This window comes from Mchenga conophoros, linkage group LG3 (assembly GCF_057382185.1).
Source record: "Mchenga conophoros isolate Kocher_MC1m ecotype Shallow Benthic linkage group LG3, M_conophoros_male_GT1.1, whole genome shotgun sequence".
In the NCBI taxonomy this organism is placed as follows: Eukaryota; Metazoa; Chordata; class Actinopteri; order Cichliformes; family Cichlidae; genus Mchenga; species Mchenga conophoros.
This window is the reverse complement of record NC_140528.1, coordinates 3,755,407-3,775,634: the sequence shown is the minus strand read 5'-3', so window position 1 is coordinate 3,775,634 and position 20,228 is coordinate 3,755,407. Positions and strand designations below refer to the sequence as shown.

The following is a 20,228-nucleotide window of genomic DNA, read 5'->3' as shown; positions in this document are numbered from 1 at the left end:
TAAAGGGGGAGGCTGTAGCTTCACATGAGTGTGAGCTGCAGACTGAACCCTTTGGTTGCTAATGTTGAGTCACTGATGTTTGCATTAAGAAAATTGTGTTTTATTAGCTGTGTTTTAATTAAGGTATCACATTATATTGTTGGGAATGTTAAATGCTAAAGTGAAGAAAAGCTTTGATTTCACTCATGACTGAACATGTTATTATTAACCATAGCAGGCCACTGTAAAGAGTCAATTAACTGTTATAGAGGAAAAAAAGGCCAAAAACTCTGTGAATACCTATGAATAACAGGCAATGATAGACTTGTCACATTCAAAATAGAGATATGTAATAACAAACACGGGTCCGTGTCATTTAGGTTCTCCATTGAAATAGTCAATCATTTAGAAAAGTAGAATATATATATATATATATATATATATATATATATATATATATATGTATGTATATGTATATATATATATATATATATATATATATATATATATATATATATATATATATGTCTCAACGCTGTTTCTCAATAATATTAAAAACCTAAAAACTATTGTTGTGGAAGATAGAAGTCACTGTGACAGCCCTCTGACTGTGGAGGACGTTTGTAATCCTATTTCTGCACTTAAGGCCAACAAATCTCCCGGCACAGATGGTTTAACTGCAGAGTTTTATGAATCATTTTCTAATCTCCTGGCTCCGTTCTTACTGCAGCTTTTCATAGGAAGTGTAGAGAATAACATCCTCCCTCCTACTCTTACTCAGGGTCTCATAACACTTATTCCAAAGCCAAACAAAGACTTACTTCTTATTGATAATTGGAGACCCATCTGTCTGCTCAATGATGACTATGAGATTATGGCTTTAGTACTTGCTAACAGAATGAAAGAGTTCTTGGACACAATTATCGATGAGACACAATCAGGCTTTATGAGAAACAGACACCTTTCTAAGAACATGAGACTGGTTTTAGATCTACTTGATTACTCTGATTTGGTATCTGACTATAGCTTCATTCTCTTCCTGGATTTTTAAAAGGCTTTTGATACAATTGAACATCAATTTATTTTCCACTCTTTGGAAAAATTTGGCATTTTTCTGTAAAGCTATCAAAACCTTGTACACGAATGGCAATAGCTCAATTAAAACGATTAAGACTCCACCCCGAGATTTGACCTGTTATACAAGGAATCAGCACAGCTGATAAGGAGCTCATCATCAGCCAGCTAGCTGATGACACCACACTCTTCTTGAAGAATGCAAATCAAATCCGTCCAGCCCTTAGTGTTATTAGTGATTTCTCTGAGGCATGTTAATACTTTTAGCTATTTTATATCCATAAATCAATGGCGTGTCCAGCGGGGTGGCCTGGGGGGGCACAGGCCTGGGGGGGCACAGGCCACCCCCCCCAACCAGACTGGCCACCCCAGGTGCCACCCCAAAGGTAAAACAATAAAATTCAATCAAATATCAAATGTCCGATTATGTTTTCACGGTGAAGCTCAGATATCCGAGTGTAAGTGAATGCAGCATCGGCTTCTGCGCTATGCGCATCACGTTAGCAAAGGTAGGCGAGCCAAGCACGAAGGACAACACTGCAGGAAACAATTTTTCGGTGAAAGAAAATGAGGACAGAATAAATGTCCCGGTAAGTAATATTAAGTTTGTTGAGTTTAGTAAACTTCGGTGAAATTAGAATCCCAAGGAAAAAATAACACTTAAAGAATTATTGCAGCCGTGGAATATTTCAGACAGTATGCTACAGAGGGCAGCTAACATAAGAGTTATGAGTTATAAGATGCAGGTCGATGTGTAAAAATAACTCCGTTGTTTGGTGGTGGCTATGGCGGGGCTTCCACAGAGGCCAGCAGGTGGATGAGGGAAGGAGAGGCAGGAGGAGAGACCCGAGGCAGCCGCCAGTCCGAGTGTCAGGTGAACTGAACTTCAGGTAAGAAGTTATGACCTGCAGTCTATCTGGGTCAGATATAAACTAAGTTTAGGTGGAGTTTATTTTTGTTGTGCTGACTTTTTACCCTCAGTTGCAATAACTCGTACTGCGTTCTAGCCAGCTTGATGGAGTTTTTATACAGCTGGGTGGGTGCTATGATGTTACTGATAGTGAACTTTATTTTATTCATGCCAACGGCTCCTTAAAAAAATGGAATGGTCCCTCATTCAGAGAAAATATTACACGTTTCGTATTGAGCTGAGAAGAGGCGCAGTTTGTCCTGGACTTTAGCTAGAATGGAAAAAGACACAAAGCTGGAGTTATTCTGTCTTTACGCTGCACAGCTGCCTCTTCTTCTCTCATTCTCTCACCCTCTCTCTCCTGCTGCTACTTCAATCATGAAACTGATCAATGATCAGCTGATCGGCTTTTCTCTCTCATTTATTTATCGCCCACTTTGCTGGGTGATGTCGGTTTGTATATGTGGTGAGAGGGAAACATGAAGATGAAACCAGGAGATGTCCTTACTGAATCATCAGAGCTGAACAGGTGATGGAGAAACAGGTTTACCTTTTAGGTCACATGAATGAGTTGAAGGGAAGTTATGAACTGTTTCTGAGAGACAAACAACACCAGGATCCTTTTTTATGTAGCTGACAGCTGGTAACTGTGCAGGGGTGGATCTAGCAAAGTGTTGCCAGGGGGCCAGGTAGGGCATTAACAGGGAGAGGGGGGCACAAAGAAATACTTTTCTTTCTTATTCTCATTTAAAATATCTAGCTTTTATTAAATAATTATCTAAATCTTACAACCAAAGTTTTTATCTGACGTAAAATGTATAGAAATCATACATATACCAACAAAACTGTACATCACTGTCACAACAGGGTTTGTTTTCATTCAAAGGCTTTATGGCTTTAATACCTGGTGGGCCGGTCTCTAGTCAAAATGCCCGATTTTCTGTCCCAGTCCAGCCCTGCAGGTTAATACTGGCAGTGTCACCATGCCAGCTGACTGTATTTCATCATCAGCCAGTGTTGTTCTTTATCAATATTACCAAAGTTTACCATAAGGAAGCAAAGAAAGTATTTACTTGCTTTCAGGTTTCATTCAAATATTAGTCTTTTCAGTTGTTTCTCCACTTTTTCCCTGTTTCAAAATCAAACACCAGTTTGTGAGAAGATTATCTTCTTTTTTTAATAGGCAGATAAAGTTTTGCATTGGCATTGGCTAATTTGTCAATTGTTTGCTACAAATGTTCGTATTTTAATATTAAAAAATGTTTTTGCCCAAAACATATGTGCACTATATGTCAGTAAAAACACTATGCAAATATTGCTGTCCTTGAATGCTGAGTAAACACTGACAAAGCACTGATTGTATCTCTTGTACTTTATCAACGCACTATCTAAAAACTTTGCACCGGAGTGGTTAAAATCTCATTCTAATAAGAGTTAAAAGCGCATTCGGTTATTAGGTTTACAGGATTATTGAATTATGGTTAATGGTTGGTAGAATTTTTTTTAAACATTATCTGCCAATTACATCTGCCACCCTTCTCCAAATCTGTGCCCCTACCTGCCCCCCCCCCAACAAAAATTTTCTAGACACGCCACTGCCATAAATGTAAGTTTATTAATAAAACACCATATTTCTGCCGTTTTATAAGGATATGAATTGTACATACAATCAATTTCAGACTCAACCAACAAAAAGCCTCTCAGAACAATATTTATATTGTAACAGTTGCTATTGTAATGCAGTGTATCACCACATGGCGGCGCCTCCTGTCTCACGACTGGTGTCTCCCCCTTTTTGTTCTTCTTCGCACTCCTCCTGTAATGGATGCTCCCGTGTGTACGCGGACTAGTGTGCTCTTTAGTAATGTGTGGTAGAGGTAGCACTTTTATTTTTGATATTGTAAATAAATGAGTACTTTTTGGAAAGTCAGAAGCTGTTGCTCATTCGCTATCCACCTGCACACCTCCGCGGCTGGCTTCATCTCCACTGCACGTTACAACTGGCGCCTGAACTTTTTCCCCTTGGACTTCAGACGATTTTTGCATCCCGCCGAGGATTCTTCTCTTCTAGCACGTGAACTGTCTCGGAAATCCCCCCAGTTTTGCGGACACTCGGACGTTTTCTCCAGCCATGGCCGCAGCCTCAGCTCAGGTGGGACCCGACTAATTTCTGGATACCGTGGTGTGCCGCTGCTCCGCTTGGGAGAAAGAAAAAGAGAGAAGCTGACTCCGCGACGCGAATGGACTCCGTGGATTTGTTATTTGTTGTTGGTTTCGTCTTCTAAGGATTAATTCTTCTGTGGAGAGCCTGGACATGAACATTTCTGCTGGCTTTTCATTCCCCTTTCCCTCTGCTGAGACTGACTGTAGCACATGTAAGTGATAGCTTGGCCGACTACAACCATTGGTGCTGGTCTTCGGCTCAGTATAACGAAACGACTTAAAACTAATCTTGCATTGAGCTCTAGTGTTGCAGACATGCTATTGTAATAACATGGTTCTGATCACTCCAGTCTAATTTCAGTTGTTGGGCGAAATTTTATATGTGGTTTTTCTAAATTTAATCTTGAACGCATTTTTGCAGTTTTGTCTTTCTAGTCTGACCTAACTGACTCTTTTACTGCTATATCAATAACTGCGCTGTGCCCTGGAGCGGCTTAATTTTTTTGAAATCGCAATGGCACACTGCCCAGACGACTCTGACTCAGACATGGAACTTACCTCGTTACCTATGATAGGTTTGTAGCTTGAACCCATCCGCTGGAACGTTGGAGACAATATAATTACACTGCAAAGCAAGACACAAGTAGGCAAGCTTCTTCATGTTTCTCGTGCACGGGAGAAAACCGGACAAAGCGCCGTCCCTTCGCTTGACCCCAGTTGCTCTCGTCCGTTCTCCCGTACCACTGTTCTTTTATTGAGGTTACATGAATATGCATAAGTTCATTAACATATGACTTCTACATACAAACAAAGAGTACCGTGTCTGTGTGTGTGTGTGTCTGTGTGTGTGTGTGTCTGTGTGTGTGTGTGTGTGAGTGTGAGAGAGATCTGTGTGGGGTCAAGATGTGACCCTGTGAAGACTCTGGTGCTAGCTGGTGCCAGGACGTCTGGGTCCATCTAACAAAAGGCTCTTATACTTAAACAGATATACGTGTGCTTGCTATACCATAAATCAAAGATAAACTCTCCTAGGGAGTATGTGATTTATACCAAGGATACTGAATAGAGGAATGTATGCACCCCCCTCTACACAGAGTTAATACAGACCTCTTTTAGGATGAGACATCCTTTCAATCTACCAATGATTATATACTTCTAAGCATATATGAGTAAATGTTTCTAAGCATAAATGACAATCAACAATATAAAATCTAACATTCCCCCCTTATTGACGTTTATGCTTGAAAAGTCCCCAGTTACGAATACCTCATGTCTGACAGTTTCAATGCAAACATTGTTATATTCAGCATATGTCAAATCACCCTAAATTACTGAAAAAATACACAGTTTAACAAATGTATTAGCGGTTAACCCATTCCTCATTGAGCTCATCTCATGGCAAACTGCATCCTACAAACAAACAAAGAAATTGTTAATTTAATAGTGAAAATAAGAAAGTAACATTTTCAAAACCATCTCAGCTTGGTGGTGTTTTCTCCGGGTGTGCAAATCACATGTCTCTCTGCAGAGTGGTTTGAGTTCTGCAGGGCGTCATGAATGTCTCTTCCAGTTGTTTCCATCACTGTCCATAGGACCAGAGTCCAAATGTATGTAGAATAGACATTCAAACATACCAGTTAGTTTTGTTGTTTGTCAACATGGGTCTCAGCTATTTCCAAAGCTGCAGACCTCTCAGCACTCTAGTTTTATGGCCTCTACCAACCCCCATCACCTCATTCAAGCCTTCGTCCTGTGAGAGGGATATTTATGACTCCTTCATTGTCCACGCTCTGCAGAGAAACACCTCTGTGGAAAGGGTGCAGGTGTCCATTATCTTACTGCTGTTGTGATCCCAGCAGTCTTCAGGGTATCATCGTATTCACAGTACAGTGGCACAGCATTAGGTGATGTTCATAGGAAACTGCTGTCATCACCACCATAGCTTCTGGTTCCTGTGCTTTTCACAGAATCATGATGTCATCCTCGAACTCCTTCTGCGCTGTCGATGGAGCCTGGCACGCTCCCGTCATCCCTCGAGTTTTCCTGTCCCTACGCTGCTGAAGATGATCTCTGATCCTCCTGAAGTCTCTCTCCTGGCCTCAGCTCCCATCCTGTGGACGATCCTCTCAGGCACTCCTTCTCGTCATGGATAGTCCTGATTTTGGGCCTGCTGGATCTGTCTCAAAACACTCAGCTTCTCTGCCTTCCTCCTGGTTCAGCTGATTCAGCCATCACGCCTCGCACTTGGTTGCCCTAGAGTTGATCAGAGGCTGGAGGTTGAAGTGCGAGCTTACCCTACGGGGGCTCAATCAGCACTCCCCCCTCACCACCGAAACAACCAAGTGTGAGATTTCTCTATTGTGCTGTCTTGAGGGTGCTGGGGTTTCCTGGGACCTCGACCTCTTTGCAGTGGCTCTGATAAATCCAGGAGGGTCTCTCCGCTATTTTGCAGGCAGTTTCATGGTCCTTGCTGTGGCTCCAAGGTCTGATCTCATGATGGGCCCCAACCAGCTTGACCTTTGACCTCAACCACTGCCTGGGCTATGCCTGGAATGTTTCTCGCTTCTCACTGCTGCACCTGTATTTCAGAAAGACTTCTATTTGGAGAGCATGTCAACAATCATCAAACCACATTCTTTAGTTCAGTGAACTTCACTAATAGGCCATCAAAGCCTCATCTGAACATGGATGCACCACTTGCATAGATTTAATACTTGTAAATAAACAGCTAATCACACAAATCACTGCAACAATAATAGTAAACATTGTTTAATGTTAATTCTGGACCCCACCTCTTGACGCATGGACAACCATGCGTCAACTCACCAAACCAGGATCCCTGTCTTAAAAACTGGCTCCACCAGGAGCCTGCATACAATAAAATCAACTTCACTCTTATAAACAATATATCAGAAGAGTAATAAGCATTCAACATCAGCAAGACAAGTGTCATGTGCAGGTTTTCTCAAATCGGGAAACTACAATTATTTCCCTAATTTGCCTCAGACATGGATCATCCCATGTGCTCAGTTAACATTAATGTAATCGGTGACTTCTCTTAAGCAAATTCACTCCACTCATATATTACTATGGGCTCAAAGTGGCCAGCTAAGAGCCCATATTCAACTTTCCCAGAAACACCGTAACCTCATATTTGTTTTACTCATGTCACTTTCCGCTTCTGCCGAATCCTCCACAGCATTCTCAAAGAAACAAACATTAGCAATACACATTGACTGTGGTCAGACGGAGGTCAGACACAGGTCAACAGGTTCCAGAGGTGCCATAAAAACACCATAAAGGTAGCCAACCCTAGCTGTGGAAAGAATGACAGTCACATATAAACCCAGAAATCCTGTAGTAGGAAAACATTAACTAATCCTCTTATAAATCACATGATCAAACACATGATTAATCATCTGCTGTAAAAAGAAATGTAAATGTTAGCGCTGCGCAGGTGTGTACACTTTCTCACAGTAATGTCTGTGAGCAACACAAGTTAGTGGATGACACACACATAGTAAATTCACAGACAGAAAAGATGGCATTTAAAAGATTAAATCGTCATGCAACCGCGAATGTTGCTGTCATCTTTCTGCTCCTGTAACAAAAAACACATAAATTCATCCACCCTTTTGTCCTGTCTAGGTGGAGGTTAACCTTGAGTCGTGGTCATGTCCTGTCAGCTTTTACCAGTCAGTCAGTTTGTTCTTTATTTCCATTCATTCATTCATTCTTTGCTGATAGTGGAACCTGTCGTCGCATTTAGTTTCCACTTCCAGCAAAATGACGTCATTTCAAAAAGAAAAAGAACTTCTAGATCGGATTACCTTGCTGAATCCGGTTTAGGCTGGGACATTCATTTAATAATTGTCCCAAATAAGTGGCTTTCTCCTGAGCCCATTTTAATGTGGAGAAAACTCACTTGTAAGGCTTTCTCGACAGGTCGTATAGCACTTTTAATTTCTGACGTGCAGATCTGCTTAAAGAAAAGAAATAGACAAACAAAATCAGTGCCTGTTCAAAAGATAAAATGAAAAATAACAGAGATTATCAAACCAAACTTTCAGTGCACTGTGAAAGTATCAAAATAAAAAGGCCTTGTTAAGTCATGACACAAACTCCTCATCTCAGGAGGGTAAATCATACCATTAGCATGGTTCATCATACCATCATACTAATCGGCAGGCTCGACTTCACAACAGAAGAAAAATCATCAGCTAGATTCACTCCAAACCAACCATCAGCTGCACAACACACAACATAACCCTAATGTCTTATTAGCTATGAGTTTAATCACCAGGTCTGTGCTCTTCACTCATTTAGGCCACAGATCTATTGTATTCAATTTTCCTTTTCCCTTCATCATAAAACATGTGACATGCTGTCATGCACTTCACAAAAGAAGTTTGTTCTGACGTATTCAGAGTTGTGTATCTAAATACAGGATTCACTCGCACATCAAAACAGGAAACTCAGTGTTTTAGAGTCTCCACTCAACACAACAACTCCAACACATCTCATTCACTCGTGCTAGAATTCAGTCACCTTTCATTAATCTAAGAACCGATCAACTAATTTGCATATCAGCTATTAACCCACTAAGTTGACAGGACGACAGAAAAGCATGTTCAAAATAGTATCACAAAAATAGAATTTCCCTCATACAGTAAATTACTTATGCTGCATTAATCAAGCAGGAAGCTTCTCCCAATTTACCATTTTAACACTAAATTTATTGTCTGATCACTGGTTAGTCAAACCAGGATCTTTTTTTCCCCACAAAGGTTAAATTGTTGTCCTGCAACCTAGAGAGTCAATTTTTTTTTCTTTAGGATAAATTCAGTATTTGATAACAAGTGTCTGCTAAATTGACACTATTTTAACACTGATGAAAGATAAGCTAATTTTCATTGCATGGGTGTTTGTGTTATTAGGCAGGTCTAATGCATGTCTGTGGAGCTGCATCTCCAGCAGAGCATGTTCTTAAAGCTGCCTTTCCTACACACTTCTCTGCTATTATTTGATCATTTCTTAACTAATGTGCTATGAGTCTTCATGAGTTATTTTGTGTTTGGAATTGTTAGTAGGGTTAATGCATGTTCTGCTTGTTTGTGTGATTTTGTATGTTTCTATTTGTTTCAGACTCCGTCTCAATTTTCCAACTTAAACAGTCAGTTTTCTTTTCCCCAGGTTTGCTAACCCAAATTTTGATTTCCCACATTTAATAACAGCACTCTGTGTTTCCACTTACTCTCACTCTGTTGTCCTCTCACTCTCTTGTCCTCTCCCACTTTCAACAGTCCACAGCCGGCAGTTCTCCTTCAGCTTTGTCCTGTGTTCCACTGTCTCTTCTTGCCATTTTACTCCACAGGTGGCAAATGTCAAACTCCAACAGTCTCCTCAGTTCTCCTCAAAAGTTTTCTTCACATGCATAGTGAAGTTGCAGCTTGTTGGAAACACAGTGCCATTCATCCGATCAGTCAGGATGATGGGTTTGCTCTTCTTCTCTGGTGCTGTTTGTCCACATTGCTGCTGCTCACTGGGACTTTTTGTTCAGGACTTTGCTGCTGTCTCTTTATCTGCCATGTTATTGCTTTGGAGCTGCATTCCTTGTCTTCAGGGAGGTGTGAGCTTGCTTGTGAGGTTGAGAAACACATGGTGCTGTAAATAAGTCAGCCAGAAACTTGGCCTGAACGTTTCCAATGATGTTAAACTATAACTTTCTTCCGACCGCTGCATGTGGAAAATTGATTCAGGTCTGCTTTTCACCTGAAAGTGACAAACTAAGACATGTTCATTATCATCATCACTGCTTAATCAACACATCTCTCTCTCTCTCTGTGTTTGTGTGAACAATCCTTTCTTAAAAGCAGAAAATGACATTGTAGTTGTTTTTCGGCTGATCAACACAAAACCTTTTTCCTATGATTATTTTTCTTCGTCTACAATGTAATTTGTCTCTTTTTCACTCTTTTTTTTCCCTTTACAATAGCTTGTGATCCGCAAAATCACTGCTCTCACTCACAATCAGAGGCAATTACTTTTGCACAGTGCACAAAAACACTGTGATGTCAGACACATTCACACTCACTTTGTCATCTGCATAAATAAATCATATGGCTGGAGATATGTGCCATGGTGATCCATAGGCATGATCACACGTTTATTTAATTATTTTCAACCCAACAAAACAAATAAACAAAAACATGATGCTGATGCTATGAACACTCCACACACATGAGTCAAGATGCAGGAAAACTGCTCATGGAAACGCTGCACACTCCAGTTATCATATGTCTGTGAAGGTTCTCAGTCATCCAGGTCATCGTAGTCAAAGGAGCTTGCAAAGAAAAGCGTCTGGACTTCTTTAAGTTGCTTGAAGACGTTTCACCTCTCATCCGAGAAGCTTCTTCAGTTCTAAGGTCAAATGGTGGAGAGTCCCAGATATAAACCTAGTGGGAGTGACCCCGTGACCCCCACAGAGGGACAAAAGGACCCCCTGATGATCCTCTAATCACCTGAGCCAAGGTGTGAAATTGGGTGTGGGACCCAATCAGCCAGAGTTTCGTGTGTGTTAACACACACCCAGGAGTTGTTTGCTCAAACACTCTAAGAAATATCTGTGCTGTTAACACAGTTTCATGCTTCAAGAGACACTCTTTAAAGCCTCGTGCTTTGGCACAAACAGCTGGCTTTTCTTTCTCCCTCTTTTCAATGGCTTCCATCGTCAGCACTACATCAACGAAGAGGCCATCATCTGGTTTTCCAAAATGTCCAAAGATTTTCTGGAGGGCATCATGCTTGGCCCACCACCGTGTCTCACCTATTGGACTAAGGCGTCTGTGTCTTGTGTTTTTGGTTTGTTTCTCCCACAGATTAACCCTGTGATAGGACTCCTTGATGAACACAGCTATGTCATTAAGTAAATTAAAGAGTGATCCACTTTCAATGACACTTTGTGTTGTGTCAGCAATCACAAGATTAAGTATGTGTGCATAGCACCACACATGCACATGAGTTGGAGACTGGGCAGTCATGAGTGCTGAAAAGCCTTTGTACTGGCCCTGCATATTTGAAGCACCATCTGTTGCATTCCCAATGCACATGGCCTTGTCTAGATTCAGATGCTCTAAAACTCCGGAAAGCAAGTTTACAAAGTACTGCCCCGTGGATGCTTCGCACCTCACTATGGAGACAAGCCTCTCCTGCACAGACTCAGTAACATACCTGATGATTACTGAACACTGATCATAACCTGTGATGTCTTGGGTTGTGTCTAGCTGAACAGAAAACATCCCAGCTTTCTGGACATCACTGGCGATGCTCTCTTGAAGGAGATGGCCAAGTGCATCAATCACTGAGTTGACAGTTGTTTTGGAGAGTAGGGTGATGAGAGATCCTCTACCTCTTGATCCACTGGTCTGATGCAACTTCTTGCTTTTTTTCAATGCAGTCATTCAAATGTTCTCCAAGGCACATATCATACTTGCCTAATAACACAATCAGTTCCAGAAAGTTACCATGATCGATGGTGTTATCACCTAAAGTGTATGCAGCCTCATTCTCCACATGCCTATAGCTGAGTCCCCTCTTCCCAAGTACTTTGATCACATCCACTATACGCTCTAAAACTTGCCGTCTCTTTTTCACTTGTGCTCTGTGAGCTGACAACTGACTGCCAGCAAACAAGCTCCTGATGTTGCCTTTTGAGCACCTTAAGAAAAAAGCTTCAGCACAGGTCTGGTGTGTATTGCTCTTTTCATGCTCCTCTGTGCGCAGATGTATATGTCGCCAGTCACTCATGCCTGTTATAAATGTGCTGGTGTCAGTCAGCCTTGCAAATGCCAGACACACAAAGCAGAACAATAAATGGCGTTCTTTGCAATAAGTAAGCCACTTCCTGTTGGTGCCATCTTTACAGCTGAACACCCTCATCACAACTGCACTGCTACTGTTCTGCTGTGGGTGGTAATCTAAGAAGGCCTGTAATATGGCAGGTTCAGGGCGAGCAAAGTAATCGATGCCCTGGCTCTCTCTCTCTTGCTCTTCCATCTCTCTCTCTTGCTCTTCCATCTCTCTCTCTTGCTCTTCCATCTCTCTCTCTTGCTCTTCCATCTCTCTCTCTTGCTCTTCCATCTCTCTCTCCTGCTCTTTTATTTCTCTCTCTTGCTTGCTCTCTCTCTTCCTTTTCCTAAATCCCTCGTTTTGCACAGTCCCTGACGTGCTCTCCGTTGTTGTTTCCCTGCTAATTTTAGCATCACACGGCACAGCTTCTGTATCACGTGGTATAAGGCTCCGCCCTTGTCATTTGTTGAGCAGGAAGAGTGAGCGCTTGTTTTCATGCAGAGTACGTCCCGGATCAAAATGTGAAGTTTTACAAATCACCACTTCTTTAGTGAATATCATTTCAGTCTCAGACAATCTCGTTTCTCCTACAGAGGTTGAATGCACCTTCTGCGGATGGCGGTACCACACAGTGTGCGTGGACTTCCCCTGCACAGAAGGCAACTACAAATGCTGTGAATGCTAAATAAACAGAAACAAATGATCCCTGTTGTCTTTGCTTGATGATTGGTTTGAGTCTTGACAATCCACATTGCTGGCGTTGGATCTTTCAATGCCAGCAATGGCAGGTATCAGTGCTCAAAGCTTTTGTGTTTGTTTCCAACAAGTTGCCCACCTCGGGAAACAAAAATGTGTTCTTTTACTTGTCAGATGAACATATGAGACACTTTGACTCTTCAGTGCAGTGTGGAGCCTAACAAAGATCTGTTTTGTGTCCCAGCTGATCAGCAGGAGGAGGAGAGTCTGACGGAGCAGCAGAGGAACATTTTCAGCTACTTGGACTCAGCTCAGCCACTACAGAGGAAACAATGAGCTCAACACAGAAGGTGACAGACAGAGCAGGACCATATGACCAAAGATATTTATCACCATATACATTTGAACATTTGCCATAACGATGTAGCTGACGATAGAATTGACACCAGACAAAATACTTTACAGCTGCACAACTTTATTAAAAACCCATCAATGTATTTTCACTGAAACAAGCAGCTGTTGTTTATGTGCATTAAAGTTATATAAAAATGTAACAGTGCAAATGCAAATTCCTCGCTGACAGTTTAACCAAAAGGCGTTTCCAGTGGAAACTGGCCGACACATCCTGAGCATAACCATGTATAATATCCACTAAACTTCAGAAGAGGTTATACAGTCGTGGCCAAAAGGTTTGAGAATTGCATAAATATTGGAACCTGGAGAAGTTGCTGCTTAAGTTTTTATAATAGCATTTTGCCTGCACTCCAGAATGTTATGAGGAGTGATCAGATGAACTGCATCGTCCTTCTTTGCCATGAAAACGAACTTAATCCCCAAAAAGCCTTACCACTGCATTTCATTGCTGTCATCAAAGGACCTGCTGAGACCATTTCAGTGATCGTCTTCTTAACTCAGGTGAGAATGTTGGCGAGCACGAGGCTGGAGATCATCATGGCTGTATCCCGATTCAGGTTCTGCAGCTTTAAAGTCCTCAAGGGCCGCGTACTCAAAGACCGCTAAGGCCGAAGTGCGAGGCTCGTAGGCTCGTGAAATGGGACGTCTAGCCTCCGTCGCGCTGCCCAGGTTGCCTAGCAACCATGATACTAACAGCTGGAAACGTTTCATACAGCTTTGTTTGACAGAAATGAAGGAGAACATATTTAGTTCATTTGTTTCTACATGAGCTCTGTGTGATTTGATGAGTATCTGAGGCTGAGACCACAGGACTGTGAAACATGATTGTTGGGCTTCATTTCTGTGCTGAACAGTCGTTTAAGATTAGCTGTAAATAACAATTAGCTGATGTTGTTCATGAGACTAAAGTCATCTCACTGTGGTAATGTAAATATAATATGGCCAATATTATAGTTATTATATTAATCACTTCACTCACAGACAAGTATCTGTGACAGTGTGTATACAGATGTATCATATATAAGAGACAAATATTGTTCATTTAATATGTTGGTACTAAATGTGGCTCAATGCTTACATATATGTGTAAAAAGCAAATGTAGGAGCTGTGATAACTGTGTCTGATAGAATGAAGAGTAGACTGATATATGAAATATTCCTTTATTGGGTGAGAAAATCAGACCATGTCATAACTGCTTTAAGTCACACAGAATAGATAAATTCAAATTCAAATTTTATTTGTCACGTACACAGTCATACACAGTATGATATGTAGTGAAATGCTTGGACAACTGCTCGTGACCTAAAGAAAACAAAAAAGGAAAAGGCTATGAATAAGATAGGAAATAAATATGAAAAATTAAAAAGGGTAAATTTAACTAGGAAGGAATAAAATATAAATTAAGGTTAAAAATGAAATAACTGTACAACACACTGGGAAAGAATAAGATAAAATATATAAATTGAAAATAAAATAACTGTACAACAAAATACACAATATAGAACTATATAAGAATGTATGAACAAAATACACAAGAAGTATAAATAAATATATACACAATAACAGCAGCAGTGATTTAAGTGATGAAGTGAAAACAAAGTCCAGTGTGTGTGTAAGAACCATATGTGTGGGTCAGTACTGTGTGGTGGTGTGATTGAGAGACCGTATCGCCTGCGGGAAGAAGCTCCTCCTCAGTCTCTCTGTGTTGGTCTTCAGGGAGCGGAATCGCTTTCCTGACCTCAGCAGAGAGAACAGTCTGTTGTTGGGATGGCTGAGGTCCTTCACGATCTTCCTGGCCTTGGTCCAGCACCGCCTGCTGTAGATTGAGTGCAGGTCAGGGAGCTCGGAGCGGATGGTGCGCTCAGCTGACCGCACAACCCTCTGTAGAGCTCGTCTGTCCTGCATGGTGCTGTTCCCGAACCAGGTTAAGATGTTTCCCGTCAGGATGCTCTCTATGGTGCAGGAGTAAAAGTTCCTGAGCACCTTGGAGGGCAGTTGGAAGTCTCTCAAGCGTCTGAGGTGGTAGAGACGCTGTCGGGCCTTTTTCACCACGGTGTTGATGTGACAGGACCATGACAGGTCCTGCGTGATGTGAACTCCGAGGTATTTGAAGCTGTCCACTCTCTCCACTGGGCACTCGTTGATGACGGGGGTCTGGTAGTTCCTCTCCTGCTTAGTGCTGAAGTCCACTATCAGCTCCTTTGTCTTACTGACGTTTAGAAGGAGGTTGTTCCTCTGGCACCAGTTCTCCAGATTCCTAATCTCCTTCAGGTAGGCCGTCTCGTTGTTATCAGAGATCAGGCCCACCACGACGGTGTCGTCAGCAAACTTGATGATGGTGGTGGAGCTGGTAGTGGCCACGCAGTCATATGTGTACAAAGAGTACAGCAGGGGGCTCAGAACACACCCCTGGGGGGCTCCAGTGCTGAGAGTGGTGGAGGCTGAGACATGTCTGCCCATCCTTACTGCCTGTGGTCTGCCAGTTAGGAAGTTGGAGATCCACTGACACATAGATGAGCTGAGTCCCAGATGCTCCAGCTTGGTGGTGAGTGTGGAGGGAATTATGGTGTTAAATGCAGAGCTGTAGTCTATGAAGAGCATTTTAACATAATTCCCCCTTCTAGTGTCCAAGTGAGTGAGTGATGTGTGGAGGAGATGAGAGATGGCATCGTCTGTGGAACGATTTGGACGGTAAGCGAACTGTAGTGGGTCCAGTGTGTCTGGCAGTGAAGAAATGATGAAGTCTCTGACCAGGCGTTCAAAGCACTTCATCACTACTGAGGTGAGGGCTACAGGGCGATAGTCATTGAGAGAAGCAGGGTGGGGTTTCTTCGGGACAGGAACAATGATGGACTCCTTGAAGCATGTGGGGATCACCGACTGAGATAAAGAGATATTATAGTTATTATATTAATCACTTCACTCACAGACAAGTATCTGTAACAGTGTGTATATAGATGTGTCATATATAAGAGACAAATATTGTTCATTTAATATGTTGGTACTAAATGTGGCTCAATGCTTACATATATGTGTAAAAAGCAAATGTACCAGCTGTGATAACTGTGTCTGATAGAATGAAGAGCAGACTGATATATGAAATATTCCTTTATTGGGTGAGAAAATCAGACCATGTCATAACTGCTTTAAGTCACACAGAATAGATATCAGAGCCTTAAACAGGCTGACTTCTGCTAAATGGGTCAAACTGGGCAGAAAGTCTACAAACACATAACATCCTTATAGAATATGATGTAACACTTGTTAAGGTTCAAAATTGAGGAAGGAGAGTACAAACCACCCATGGTCCAGAAGATCTTGGTCAAACAATGATTTTTAATGAATACACACGTGTGGGAAGACAACTCTGTACGCAGACAGCAATTAGTCTTCAACTTAATCAAAGCATGAACAGATATTTTATAGCATCAGGGTTTGATTTACTGACGCCCCTTCATGCGTCACAGATACATTTTATACATAGATCAGATCAACACCACAATGACTTTTAACCCAGAAGATCATCTTCTATTTTCATGGATGGTACTTTCCGTTCTTGTCTTAAAGTGAATTGTTCCTCTTTCTTGCCGAGACATGACTAATCTCTCCTCTAAATAAATCTAACTCATGTGTGTGTGTGTGTGTTGACCTCACATGCTCTTTGTGTCACCTCTTCACCTACTAACTGTCTGTGTCTCGTCCTCAAATGCTCTTTCTCAATTCACCTGTTGCACTTCTGACCTTTCACCAGACCAGAGGCTCACTGAGACTATATGTATGTCTTCTACTAAATAAATGTTTTAACCAAGAACCTCTACTTAAAACCTTAATATGAAATGACCTGATATATAAGTGTTTTGTAAGCATGTATTGCAATTCCTTCTATGTTCTAGTTTTCCCTCAGCATGTATCACCTGAACAGTCACGTCAGTGAAGCTTAAGACCTTTAAAGAACCTGAACATCAACTCAAATAAGCACAGATATGCATTGTGTACACAATAGTTATAACTGCATCTGAAATACAAAATTAACATCATCATAAACATCTTAAGGCCATCTTAAAGCTATCTGTTACATTGTCAAAGCAATGATCATACTGCAGATTATATTATTAATGCAATGGTAATAATGATGATTATTTAACAATAGCAGTAAAATAATTTCCCTGCTCCACACACTATAGATCAACTTAGCTCAGAATATATAAAGCATATAAACAGTTACAGCAATATGATGCAACAAACACAGCAGTGCTACTGATCCAAAATACTCAAAGCTTCATAGAACTGAAACCAACATTTATTTTTAGCTCCATCCTGCTGCTGATACAGACTTTAGGTTTCTGAACATTAAACTTGTTGCTGCCTTTCATAGTGTGTAACTTGAAGGCCCTGAGTACTTTCTCCCACACTGAAAACACTGGGATGATCACATTATTTGAACATTACCTAATAAGACTGATTCAGCACAGACAGTTATGTTAAACTTTCCTAGCCGTCCTTCACAAACAGGGAACAGTCTGTCTATTCTCTCCATCTGTCAGCTGCTGCTGGCTCTTCCTCCTCCTCTTCCTCACACACTGCTGAGTTTGTCCTGGTGGATCATCAGGGCTGCAAAGCCTCACAGATGATGTGCAGCAGTGGCTCCTTCAGTCTGTCCTCACTCGGGACACTTGCAGTCGTCACACATGGAAATCAAATGTGTGATAAGCTGCAGGATTCAAACACAAGTGTAACTTATAAACACATGTTCATACTTTTATTCCACAATCAGAGAGAAAGAAACAGAGAGAGAGTGCAGGACAGACAGACAGGTGACAGTCTCAGGTGTACACACTGCTACACAACAGCACCAGAGAAGCAGGATTTAGTGTTTGTGTTATTACGAGTGTAAACAAGAAGAGTTCCAGATGGTGCAGTGGACACATGTGTGACTGCTGTGATTAAAGCATCTTTCTTTCAGCTTAACGAGTGAACCGTCAGCTCGTTCAAACACACGTTAAAGTGCGTTTGGCTCGACACCACCGAACAGAGGCAGCAATATAACACAGCTCACATTAACAGTGCAGTGAATCCTGCTTGTGCCGTGATGTTCAGGACTGCAAACCAAGCAGCATCACTGACTTTCAGCTTGTTGTGTTTGTGGATATATGACTGACTTTAATTATCCACAAAATCATCACATTCTCTGTCAGATTAAGGTCGACTATTGAACGGCGTATATTTTAAAGGCTTTAAAACCAAGTTAACGCTGAAAGTACAAACATCACTAATGTCACATAACTCTGCCGACAAGGCATAGCTATGGCTATGAAATGCTCTTTGTGTATCACTTCTTCATTATGAAAGATGTCATTAATGCACTAGTAATGTCTCATCTGGAGTATTGTTCAATCATTTGGTCAGCAGCTAATGAGACAGATCTTAACAGACTTCAGTTAGTCCAGAATAAGGCGTCCAGATTAGTGTGAAGATGTTCATACTATACTAATATTGATAACATGCATAATAACCTTTCTTGGCTTCCTGTACAGGCTAAAATATTCTATGGCTTACTTGTAGTTCTAAAGAAAGCAATTCTGTTAAACACACCACATTTATTCTGCTCAGCTGCAGTATCCAGATGAAATACATCATCATATTACACAGTTTTCAACAAGCTGCAATTTAGTAAATGCTCGAGTTAAAAGTAACGTTTTGTAAAACTGTTACATTTAGAGCAACTTTTAAGTGGAATAAGTTGCCTTAAAAAATTAGAGAATTATTCAAAACTTCAATGAACACTTAAAAGCCGATTTACAGAGCTTTTAGTTGTTGTAAATATTGTAAGACATGATTTGTTTTTGAAATTTGTGTAATGTGCCTCAATGTTATTGATATTATTATTATTATTATTATTATTGATTGCTTATATTTGAACAATTGTGAAACCTCACTGTGGATGTAAGAGTGAAATTATGTGGATATCTTGAATCCACTTTATTGTGTAATATTTTATGTGAGTATTTGACGGAAGACGAGCAACATCTGTTGTGGAAGCTAACGGGGTTCCTTTAGAATAAACAAACATAGGATTTATTATCACTGAATAATTCTGTATAAATCTATACAAATTATAGAAATATGTAATAGGAACCAACAAAATAATCTAAATTATAAAATAGTGTGTGTGTGTGTGTGTGTGTGTGTGTGTGTGTGTGTGTGTGTACAATCAGGAGGGATGGGCATGATTTTAGTGTTTGAACAGTCATGAATTATCTTTAACAGCAGGTTGGATGTAATGTGTTAGAACTACCAGCAGGTGGGGATAAGAGACCTTTAAGGTGTTTGGTGCCACGCTCCACCTTCAGGTTTAAAACTAGTGTTAATGGAGTTTGAAGGTTGAGTTTGTTCCACGACTGCATTTCACTCACTGCCTCTGTTTGTATCTCTGTCACTGCAGGACCAACATGGAGCCAGAAGTCAGCGCTCTCAGGAGGCCGACAAACCTCACAGAAGAAAGGGAGAGAAAAAACACACCTGTGACGAGTGTGGGAAGGGTTTTACTGTGAGGGCTAATCTAAAACGGCATCAGGTCATCCACACTGGAGAGAGACCGTTCAGCTGTGACTTGTGTGGAAAGTCTTTTTCCTTGAAGGGTTACCTAAAAAAACACCAACTCATCCACAGTGGAGTTAAAGCGTACAGCTGTGATCAGTGTGGCAGAGCTTTTACTCACAGTAGCCACTTACAGAGTCATCTAGTTACCCACTCTGGAATTAAGCCATACAGCTGTGACGAGTGTGGAAAGTCTTTTTCCTTGAAGGGTTACCTAAAACAACACCAACTCGTCCACAGTGGAGTTAAAGCGTACAGCTGTGATCAGTGTGGAAGAGCTTTTACTCACAGTAGCAGCTTACAGAGTCATCTAGTTACCCACTCTGGAATTAAGGCATACAGCTGTGACGAGTGTGGGAAGGGTTTTACTGAGAGGGCTAAACTAAAACAGCATCAGGTCATCCACACTGGAGAGAGACCGTTCAGCTGTGACTTGTGTGGAAAGTCTTTTTCCTGGAAGGGTTACCTAAAAACACACCAACTCATCCACAGTGGAGTTAAAGCGTACAGCTGTGATCAGTGTGGCAGAGCTTTTACTCGCAGTAG

General features: G+C 41.2%; 2 protein-coding genes across 2 annotated transcripts in view; one reads left to right on the top strand and one right to left on the bottom strand.

Annotated features, from left to right (window-relative positions):
* The window catches only part of LOC146577017 (protein NLRC3-like), a 543,118-nt gene that overhangs the window by 416,052 nt on the left and 106,838 nt on the right, over positions 1-20,228 (bottom strand). The window lies entirely within an intron of this gene.
* On the top strand, positions 1,785-20,228 carry LOC146577021 (uncharacterized). Its single transcript, XM_085267615.1, has 4 exons — positions 1,785-1,943; positions 12,915-13,020; positions 19,528-20,178; positions 20,211-20,228. Exons 2-4 carry the CDS (start codon positions 13,003-13,005, stop codon positions 20,226-20,228), a joined length of 687 nt encoding a protein of 228 aa, XP_085123741.1. The 5' UTR covers positions 1,785-1,943; positions 12,915-13,002.